This window comes from Plutella xylostella, chromosome 26 (genome assembly GCF_932276165.1).
Source record: "Plutella xylostella chromosome 26, ilPluXylo3.1, whole genome shotgun sequence".
Classification (NCBI taxonomy): domain Eukaryota; kingdom Metazoa; phylum Arthropoda; class Insecta; order Lepidoptera; family Plutellidae; genus Plutella; species Plutella xylostella.
This window is the reverse complement of record NC_064006.1, coordinates 436007-447792: the sequence shown is the minus strand read 5'-3', so window position 1 is coordinate 447792 and position 11786 is coordinate 436007. Positions and strand designations below refer to the sequence as shown.

Sequence of the window (11786 nt, the reverse complement as noted above, 5' to 3'; positions counted from 1 at the left end):
GCGGGGGGTCAGGTTTCTCTGCACCTGACCGTACGTTTAACTTTATCGTGCAAGCGAACCTTAGGTTAAGTTTAGTTTTAGGTACTTATTATTATAATTATAATTAGGTATTAAGTGTATGTGTATGTTATAATGAATAAATTTTAGTTATTATTATTAGTTCTGTTTTATTTCTCTGCTTTTTTCATTAGGAAAATAAGAAACCATTAGAATGCGCGGGACTAGGTTGAACGTCAGCATTTTTTATGAACGCTAATGTAGGTTACTTAATGTGCGCGTGCGCGGGGGCATGACCGCAGTTTAAACAGTCAGCAAAAAATAATGACAACAACTTGGTTAAGTTGTAAGCTACTCACTCCTATACGATTTCATAGAGATAGAAAATGACTACTTCATTTACCGATACGTATATTAAGTGAAGCATTTTTTACAATAGGACTCATGCTTATTTTGATCGAGTAAAGGAGAATACCATTTTGGCGAGAACATGTCTATTTCGGTAAGTTTTAATTTTACGTTTTAAAACAGTTTTTGTCTTAGTGTCAGCTTCCTAAGTATAATTTATTTAATTATAATAATTATTTTTATTGTCCATAGATCTTAGATGAGGCTGATCTGACTGACCCCTACTACTATGCACAGAACATGTTGGAAGGGCTCGAGAGCGATGTCGAGGAAATACGGAATCCAGGTCCTGCAGACGGCGGGAAGCGGAAGAGCAAACCTACGAGAAAACGGACTGCAAAAGAATCCACATTGAAATCATATGTGGTTAGCAAGGCAGTAAAGAGAGGTCATCGCTTAGTGAAAATAGAAGTGTTTGATCTAAATGAGTGTCAGGACACAAATAGTGAAAATGCAGTGTTAAGTGCTCAATACGTGGTTGTAGATCCCGTAGATGAAGTAATGGACATGGCAGAGAATATTGTCAACAAAATTTCAAAAAAGATGGGTAATAATTATTAGTCTATTTTTAAGTGTATGTGATAATAAATATAGTTTGGTTTTATAAAAATAAAGGCATTTTTTTATTTTATTAACATTTATTACATAAAAAATCAATACCTACTTAATTATTAAACATAGTCATTTTATTAATTAAACTAACTTAAAGTAGAAATACCTAATAAATTATCGTAATACCATCGCTTAACACAAAGCACATTTTTTAAGGCACAGACATTTTTGTGGTTAAAGCAATTGAATTTTTTATCTTTATCATATTTTTTACATAGAGTTTCAAGATTAGGACATCCTTGTTCTTCTATATCTATGACTGAACAAGATGGTGATAGTTTTTTTACCCAATTAATCTTTTCATAACCTTTGACAAATAATGTTTTATCGAGCAATACAGGTTTAATCAACCTTTTAAATTCAAGGTAATCTACGAATCCTTCACGCCAGTAAATTCCTCTATTTCTTTCCAACCATCTTACTTGTCTTTTTTCACTATCAGTTAAAGTTGAAAAATTATATGGAGGCTTTACTAAATATATTTGCGTAAAATCTTTAGTAGCTATTGCAAACTCTTTAACAATGAAGTCGTTTTTATAATTATAAAATCCTTGTAAGTCAACGAAACTGTATTCAGGATTCATGTTATTTTTTTCACAATATTTGAAAGTGGCTTATACTCGATTATACAATCGTTTAGAATGAGGCAGTAGGCAGAAGTATGATCAGGAATTTCTAAGTCACTTTCTAGTTCTATACGAACGTCTACAGGACCAGTTTTCAAGGTTTCGTTTTGTCTACAACAATCAATTACAAATAAAGGACATATATCCTTGAATTCTTTTAAACTCAACAACGGTTCACAACGGTGTCCGTAATAAGACTGCTGGAATTTAGCATACATCTCGTATAATAACAAATATCTGTCGTCTGAAAAGTTTACGTTGAGGCTTTCATAGGGAAAGTAAGTAGAATTTAAAAAAACTTTAACGTCACGTAAATAACAGTGATCAAACTGTGACATATTTCCAGTTCCAATGTTTTTTCTTTCTGTTTGCAGACCTATTATAACAAAGCGTGGCTTTTCTATTTGCGATGAAGTTTTTATTGACCAAGTGTGTTTTGTAGTTCTGGGTAACAGAGGGTATTCATAGAGATCCCAATTCCTAAATCCTAAACATATAGGTCTATCTTTTTCTAAATATCTCAGCAAGTTAACTCTCTCACGATCTGAAACTTTTATATGTGGAACTCTCCATACTATTTTGTTAATTTTTATATCGTCTAAAACTTCATTTGTGCTTAATTTTATAGCATTTAGGTTTGTATTACTACGCAGAAGTATCAACTCATGCTTACAATTCATTATTATTTTATTATAATCCTCTGCAAAACCAAGAACTTTGTTTAATGGTATACAAACGGAAAAATGGCCTGTTGTATTTTTTACACCATTAGTGTCCCACCCCCACAAACGCGACATTTTGGATTCATTTTCATTCATAGATATCAACGATTTCATAGTAGTTGTAACACCAACATTTTTTATTCTATCAATTTCAACACCATTTAGTTCATAACGAATATCTTGAAAAAGAAAGAGTATTGAATTGTTCACAAACTCCACACTACTTACTCTTTCTCTTTTATCTCCGTTTGGACGATGTACATTAACCGAACCTTCTATGTATAGTGTACTCGCTGATGGTAAAACGTATAAGTCTTGCTGATTAATAGGAATGCGAATCTCATCATTTTTGTTAAAACTGTTTATGTAAGGCTTATACGAATGAACTTCATAGCTTTCAATGCTATTATCATGAGCGATGGGATCCAATATGTTTAAAATAGTCATTTTATAAGTTTGATGGCTTTTAGAAACTGTTTGTTTTCCTTGGTTAGCTTTTTCCTTTTGGTAGGTGGTTGCTCTTGCACTGTATGTAATGCAATGGGAGCTTTACATCTAGGTTCAAACCTTATATTTATAAAATCAATCATTTTCGTCTCAAATGCAAATAGAGCTGTAATTCTTCTTGTCGAAAATTAATAACATTATTATTTGCATCTAAAATCCTTATATTGATTTCACTAACAGTGTCTTGATTAACCGGAAAATATATCAAGTTTTTCGGAATTTCTATGATCCTGTATCCTGGTGGTACACTGGGAGCAAATTCGTAAATAATATGACTAGGTTTTCCGTTTATATAAGAACCGCTCACGATATCACATTCGATTCGAACGATGGTTGTAGAGAGAATGCTCACCGGAAAGATAGATTCATGTAATATATTGGCTTTAAGTAATTCATTTCTAAACCCCAATATCCTCCCAATTGAACCAGCTTTCTCAAAATGAATGTCTTTAGAACAAAATATCTTCGTACTCAAAGTATTATTGTTGCATAATAACTCAAACGTACAACCAGGTAAATTGGTTTTCAAAAAGTCACTAATATCCAACAGTTCGTAAGATCCTTCCGGAATTTTAATGACTTCGTTATCACCATAATAAAAATTGTTATTGTTTTTATCTATGTTAGGTATTGAATTGAAGGTTGAAAAAAAAACTAGTCCGCACTCATATTCACCTCCAAGTTGTAAAGCTGGAGAATAATATGTGGACAAAGCTGATTCGCGACCAGTAATTGATAGTGTGAATGACATCGTGTTAATGAGAATATTTATAAGCAAAACCTTATTTTAAACGTTTTTCCAGAATTTTCTAAGAAACTTAATACATAAGTGCCCGCAATTATAAAGGTGACTTTTTTGGCAGTTTTCATAATTATAAAATACAACAGTTTTCTTTGTTAAATAGTTCAGTAATTCTAAAGGTGGTTTTAAACCATAACTATCGAAATACTCTGCATAATTATTTACTTTAACATAGGCTACCCAGTGAGTTCCCTCATTAAGCGAAATATCTAAATTTAGAATGGCACATTCTATATAATTAGGCTTACTCGGCAAAGTATCTCTCATATAAACACCGCGAAAATATGGTATATCACGAGTGTAATTTAATATATCAATGTTACTAAGAGCTCGCCTGGGTAACCTTAAAACTAGTTTTTTGAAGATTGTACACATAATCCTTTACCCTTTTTGTAAGGTTTGATGAATAAACCTTTACCCAAGGCGATTGATTCCATCATCTTATTGTGGCGTTCGGATTCGACAATACTTTTTTGAGCTGACTTGTAATCATTTACTGCTTTAGCTATTCCACCCACACCACCAGCTAATGAACCCAATGCGGATAGTCCAGCAAAAATAGGAATTAGAGGAAGAATTCCTCCTGTTTTAGGAATGGGTATAATTCTAGGTAATTTAATGTGATTATTTTTATGAAATATTTTTTTTGCTGCAGAATATGCTAGTTCTATAGCGTGTTTGTTAGTTTTTGGTTTGAGTTTCTTCAGAAGCGTTTTCAATTTAGACACCGAAGATTGGAATGACTTAATTCCAGCACCTGTTCTAATTTTTGCTTTCATAATTTTATTTACCAACCAAGATGCACTTTTTTCGCCTCTGCTAGCATCTTTTGATTTTAGTCGTTGTTTTGCCATATTTTTTAACAGTAAGTCGGCCTTATGACGATCTCTCAAATTCGAATATTTTGTGTAAGCAATATCGTGTTGCATGCACGCGTTGTCTAAAGGGTTAATTCCTTTATCACCTCTTTTCAAACGTTCTTGCAAGCGTGTACCCGGTCCGCAGTATTGATAGCCTGGTAAGTGTAACTCTACAGGCAAGTTATTAATAAACGAATTTATAAGTCCTTTCCCTTTCATAACTAGGTAGATAATGAAAAAAATATGTTTGAATCCATAATATATAATATAGGTATACCTACCTAGTACCTCAGTTATTTATGATATTATTTTTATCGATCCAGCTGTTTTCATTTGGGTTGAGACCGAGCCATTTGACAAGAACCTTATTCCCACTCCTTTTAATAACCTTTTCAACCAAATAAATATTAGGGTGATAGGTTTTTTGAAGTTCATATTCATAAAAACAACCTTTTATGGGAACTTCATGTAGGTCTTGTATGTAATAAGTAGGCGGCTGAGATTTTATTACTTTGAAAATCTTAAACAATTCGGTAGACCAGTTTGGCGTATAGCCCTTTTGAAACTCTCCTTTGTACTTACTAATACGAACGACATCACCTATATTAAACTTATTTTTTTTTACAGGTAATATTTTTTTACATTTTTGTATATTCTTTGCAACAACTGATTCGTTTAACTTATTAATTTCAGATGGTTTATGTTTTGTAGTACGATGAACGGTATTATTATAATTATTTACTACATCACATAAAGGCTTCCCTACCCATTTATAGTTTCCAGTAAGACTAAAATGTTTAAACAGCTTGCATTTTAAAGTTCGTATGAGTCTTTCTACTATGGATGCTTTTTTAGAGGAGTATGTTGAATAATGATTTATATTGCATCTTTTCATAAGCCGTTGAAAGATGTCGTTGTAAAACTCTGTACCCATATCTGTTTGTAAATTTGTAGGTGTACGTCCTTCTTTTAAAACTTTTTCAAAAGCTAGAGACACTTCAGTTTTTGTTTTGGTCTTTAATGGAGCTGCCCACGCATATTTAGAAAAGGCGTCAATAACAACTAATACGAATTTAAAACCTTTGTTATCTTTGTGATAACTTTTAATGTCAATCAAGTCCGCTTGCCATAAATCATCAATTCCTTTTAGAATAACTGATCGACGTGGAAAATTTTTTCTGGCTCCTTTATGAATTTCATTAACAACACCTTGTTTACTCATATTGGTTTGGTCATAAGATCTCTTAGGGTTACTATTTGATCTTTTATAATATTACTCGCGTCTACCTTGGAACACTTTTGACTCAACTGTTGCTGCATGAGACTTATTTGAGTTTTTATACTTTTAAGCTCTGCAAGAAAATCTTCTCTTTTACAATAAATGTTATTGTTTTGGTCAACATACGCTTTATTGACAGCTTCATCGGCATCAACAGCTAATTTCAATCCTTTTAATCTTCTTTGTTTCAAATCATAATCACCTGATTCATTTTGAAAAAGCGCTTTATTAAAGGATATACATTCCAAAGGGTCTAATACACGCATTCTTTTATGGACATGATGTCCAAATTTATCGATGTTCATCATGCAAATGAAGTGAAGGTTAGCGTTATAATAAAACATAAAATAATTTGTATAAGTATTTATTCAATTGATATCACCACATTTTTTTAATTGTTTAATGATTGATAATATTTCATCATCTAATCCAGTGTTACCAGCGTCTCTCGAAGCTATTAGTAATTTTAATGTTTCAACTAAGTCATTTGGATCGTTCCAAAAAATGTAATCCACATTTTTACCAACTTTTTTAAATAATGGTATGCCTTTCCCTTTAGGAGTGCTTTTGTCTAGATGTGTGGATTTAGTGACTGTGGGTGATGCTAATAATGGTTTTATAATTTGTAAATACTTGAATCCTCGGTTGCTATTTGTTGGTTGACTTAGATCATATTTACGTTTATGTGCATTCGTGGATAATAACATGGATTTGTAATTTTGTTTATCTTCTTCAGTAACTATACTCAAATCAGGTTTCTTTTGGTAGAGTAATTCAACCAAACCTCTTGTTTTACTGTATGACTGTCCCGCTATTTTAATTGAATGATCGGTTATGGTAACACGTTCCGATCCAATCATAGGTTTTCCCTTTTCTAACCTGATTCCATAAGGTACATCATTGAAAACTTCTGATGACAAAGACCACGATGAAACAGACTTCGATTTTATTAGGTGACAAATTACTAATAGGTTCATTTTCAGACAATTTTCTTTTTCTTGGAAAAGTTATTTTTGGCATTACATCTTCACTTTCACTTTCTTGATGAATTTCATCATTTCCTCCAGCACTTATATAGTTCCTTGTCAGCTGCTTTAATGGATCCGTCACTGGTTTGAACATAGATTCTAATGCCATATCAGAATCTAGTTTACTATTTTTCAAGCTTTGCATCTTCTTTTTGACTGCATCAGCAGATTTAATTATTTGCTGTTTTAATGTTTTTTCGTCATTCATTTTTACAGATTTTGTTACTTATCACTTAAGAGGAAAATGTGAAACTGTTTTGTTTATTACCAAGAAGCGTTATTTATTCAATTCAATCATCCACCATAATAAAAGTATCGAATTTTTTTCTGTAGCAACCATTATTTTTCTGACAGTCTTTATTTATGACCAAGTAGCTAAATGAATCTTTCCAAACACTGGAACACATTTCTCGAAATTGTAGCCAGGTCATATCAGTGTTCACATGTTCATCATACACATGATGGAGATTTATATCATCCTGCTTAAATAAGATGATAAGGTTTGCATTGTCACGAATCAACTGTTTTGGAACTTTACTATAAGTTTGGTTTAAGTAAAAACAATCTATATTTTTATGTCTTCCCATTGCAAAATAATCACGAATATTATTTTGATTCTCACATGCTACATCATCAAAAATTATGACAGAATTCTGAGAGGCATTATCAGGACTTACAACTTCTTCGTTATCATGATATTTAAAATAACTTACTCCAGGGACAAGACTCATAACCTTTTCTAAAAATATGTATTTTGGTTGATACAGCGTTTTTGAATACACGTAAACGTTACGAAAATGTAATCCTTTAGGGTGTAAAAGTAGTCCAATAACTAAATTTGTTTTGCCACAATTAGACGGTCCACAAACTATACAGCGAATAGTCTTTGGTAAAAGTTTACCATGACGGAGTGGTAATTTGTCCGAACCGAAATTGATTTTTTCAAGGTGTAATGAAGTAGGTTGTTTAACAAATTTCATTATGCAGAATGTGTAACCTAACAGCAAAGTTTCCAATGGTAAAATGTTGGAAACGTATCCCACCTTCGCTATTTATGTACTCACGGTTCTGATGTATAAGGTTGGCTATAAAACCCGCCACCTATTTATTCTCCTTGCTGAAAACCATTTTCGTTCATCGGTTTGACCAAGACGGTTACACTCCGATATTATTGGGTGTTCTATTACACCTTGCATTCGATTGGGCGAACGACGAGACGCGCCGCCGTCGGCGCGGTGAGAAGTGAGCTCAAACGAATGCAAGGTGGAATAGAATGCCCAATAATATCCTACTATTAATGACCCCAATTTTTTTGAACATTTCATTTAGAATTTGATTACAATATTTTTGATTTTAGTTGGTAAAATTCTGATGCGCTTTTAAATATATATGTATTTTTACTTCAATATTGCAGAAGGCGTAATTAACCAATTTTTTCCGTTTAGAAGTTACTTCAATAGCACCTAATGTCATTATTATTATTATTAAATTCTTTATTGCACATAAAATTTAATTTGTACATCGGCGAACTTAATGCACTTCTTTCTTAATTCACTTCCAGTTAGCCTTGGGTGGTATGGAGAAAGTAATAGGTAGTGTCATTGTCACTGGAACTGTTTCATTGCTCGTGAGTTAGTAATACGGGGTAAATGTACAGTATCCTAACTAATATTATAAATGCGAAAGTAACTGTGTCTATCAGTCTGTCTGTCTGTCTGTCTGTCTGTCTGTTACTCTTTCACGCCAAAACTACTGAACGGATTTGAATGAAATTTGGTATGCATGTGGTCTGGACCCTGGAAAAGAACATAGGCTACTTTTTATCCCGGAATTCCCACGGGAAAAGCTTTTTAATGCGAAGCGAAGCGCGCGGGAACAGCTAGTAGGTATATAAAGAAACACCCCATTGATTGCCATGGACCAGCACCCACGTCGGTCAGTGTCAATTCATTTTAATTAAAACTCCATTTCATTACGGAGTGGACGCTGATGTCGAGTTTCACGAATATCTACTTACATATACGCACTACGGTTACATAAGTGTAACTTACATATAAGTTAACCTTATTGGAAGTGAACACAAACTTCGATAAACGAAACGCAACCTTCATCTATCATCTATGTGTTAATGTCATTATGTTATGTCAAATGTCACCTGTCAAAATTTTTCTTCTTGCCAATACAACCTAGTAAGCAAAGTCGTGCCTTTTCATTTATCCTCAATTAAATTCTATTAATAGTTAATTAATCAGTTTAGGACAGAAATAAGTTCAATAGGTTATGGGCCCAGACGCCTTATTAGTGTAGGGAGAATAGAAAACAGTAAAAGTGCAAAAATTAGTGAGATGCAAGTTGATTAGGTTACCGGCATAACCTCCGTTCGACACCGGCATCTTTCTTTTCAGCCTTTATTTCAGCTATCGGATATCTTACACTAATAAACATGAATTCAATGGCTCAAATGGAGCGTTTGAAAGGCCGCGAGAATTTCACAACTTGGAGTTTTACCATGAAGACGTACCTCGAGCACGAGGACCTATGGAAATGTATAGAACCCGAGGAAAAACCAGTGATCAGCGCAGCCGAGGACACAAAAGCTAAGTCAAAAATTATATTACTAGTAGATCCCATTAATTACATCCATGTGCAAGAGGCTAAGACTGCTAAAGAAGTATGGGCTAACCTGCGAAAGGCGTTTGACGACTCCGGCTTAACTAGAAAGGTTGGACTGTTACGTGAATTAATTACTACGGATTTAGAAAGCTCAGGGAATGTGGAGAGTTATGTGAACAAAGTCATTTCATGTGCACACAAGCTAAGGAACATAGGTTTCCTCGTTGATGATGAGTGGCTGGGTACGCTGCTGCTGGCAGGGTTACCGGAGACGTACGGTCAAGTGCAGAGAGACCTGACCCCCCTCTCATAGTAACAATGTTTCTGAGAGGGGTCAGGTCTTTCTGCCCTTTACTGTACAGGCCTATGATCATGGCAATGGAGAGCTCAGGTGTGAAAATTAGTACCGATTTAGTTAAAGACTAAAATACTACAAGAAGTTAAAAATGAAAATGACTCCGAGGCTTTCTATTCTAATCATCACAAAAGGAATGAGCATAAGAGTTCTGGTTTTAGAAAGGGTCCCCGTTGTTTTAAATGTAACAAGTATGGTCATATTGCAAGGAATTGTTACACTGGTACAGGCTCAAGTCAAAGAACAAAGTCTAAGGATGATGAAAAGACTTCAGGTTATGTAGCTGCATTCTCTGCTTCAGCATCAAGTGTTGAGAATGGTTGCTGGTATATTGACTCAGGGGCAGCGATGCATATGACAAACAACAATGAGTGGATGCATAACACAGGCCCTTCTACCGTACCCAGTATTAGAGTGGCAGACAATAAGACTCTTACAGTTAAAAGCTGTGGAAATGTGGACTTAAATGTTAATGATGGCGTAGTACAGTTGAAAAATGTTTTATATGTCCCCGATCTCTCAGTAAATTTGTTATCTGTCCGACAAATGACACAAAATAACTGTCACGTTGAATTTGAAAAGGACTGTTGTAAAGTATACCAGAATAAAAAGCTGGTCTTAACTGGCCATGCTCAGAACAATCTCTTTGTGGTAAATAATGACTCTTATGCACTTCTCACTTCAGCTCATCTCTGGCACCAAAGGATGGGCCATCTCAACTACAAGGATCTGATGAAACTTGAAGACTGCACAGAAGGAGTACAGATGGACCACAAGACTGAAAATGCTATACTATGCACTACATGTCTAGCGGGGAAGCAAACTAGACAGCCTTTCAAGCACACTGGTACAAGGGCTTCCGCACTCCTTGAAGTAATACATTCAGATGTATGTGGCCCTATGGAGGAACAGTCATTATAATGCGGCAAGTTACTTGGCGACCCTCCTTGCGGGGTGAAAGAAGTGGCGGGGGCGAGGTAGCACGACATGCTACACACGTAGAAAAGTGTGCCCGGATTAATCTCGCGATAGCTTGTAACTATTTCTAACGTAAGTAAAATTTTATTCTATGACTGTTCCCGTAAATGTCATATTTAGCTTAAAATTTATAGTTTGACAGCATTAAAATTTGGATGTTTACCTTCAGAATATCTACCAATTTGAATTTATTTATGTAAAAGTGTTTTATTTTATAAATCAATTTCCATGTCACTTTCATGTTCACTCTCTGTTTGAACTTGTTCATCGTCGTCGTCATCCTCATCTTCATCATCGTTTTCATTAACTTCAATTATAAATCTAAGACAAAAACCAATTTATGTTTAATTTACAATAAATTATAAATAAACAATAACATACCTGTCCAATACATCGTCAAATACTCTATCAGATTTATAATATTCGTCTTAATTTTTTATGACATGGTCGTCACAATTTCTCCACTTTTTAGGCGAATAATTAGAGAAAAGCAACTCTAAGTCTTTTATCTCTTTATCTAAGTAAGAGTCAATCGACGTTCTTGCGAGCTCGCCTTTCACGTACCGCCATACAAGTTCAATAGGATTTAATTCCGGGTGGTATGGGGGTAGGCGAAGCACGATATGACCATTTTCTTTCAAAATTTCATCAATTTTGTAATTTTTCTCTGTGTTTTGCTCATTAATTACTTTCATTAAATCACATAAATTATGGTTGCTTTCCTAGTTACAAGAACTGACAACTGACGCACTGTCATATGGACTCTTCGTCTTTGTTGTTTACTTTTTCGTATCTGACTGCGCAGTACCAACCTTTAGCCGCGTAGCATGACTGATCCGGTACGCTGTTCTACAAGAAGCCCCTATATTGAGACATTATTCGATTTGTTGTTTTTAACGTTATTTTGTTGACGAATAATAGATACCTAATAATAATATAATGATAATATTAAAAAGGCCTCAACACTCATCCTAAGACTAATGGTCTCAGGATCAATGA

General features: G+C 34.2%; 1 protein-coding gene across 1 annotated transcript; it reads left to right on the top strand.

Moving 5' to 3' along the window:
* Positions 1–401: 401 nt before the first annotated feature.
* LOC119693386 lies at positions 402–981 on the top strand. The gene is made up of 2 exons (XM_038116715.2): positions 402–499; positions 598–981. The coding sequence occupies exons 1-2, from the start codon at positions 488–490 to the stop codon at positions 964–966; spliced, it is 381 nt and encodes a 126-aa protein (XP_037972643.2). The 5' UTR covers positions 402–487; the 3' UTR covers positions 967–981.
* Positions 982–11786: the final 10805 nt, after the last annotated feature.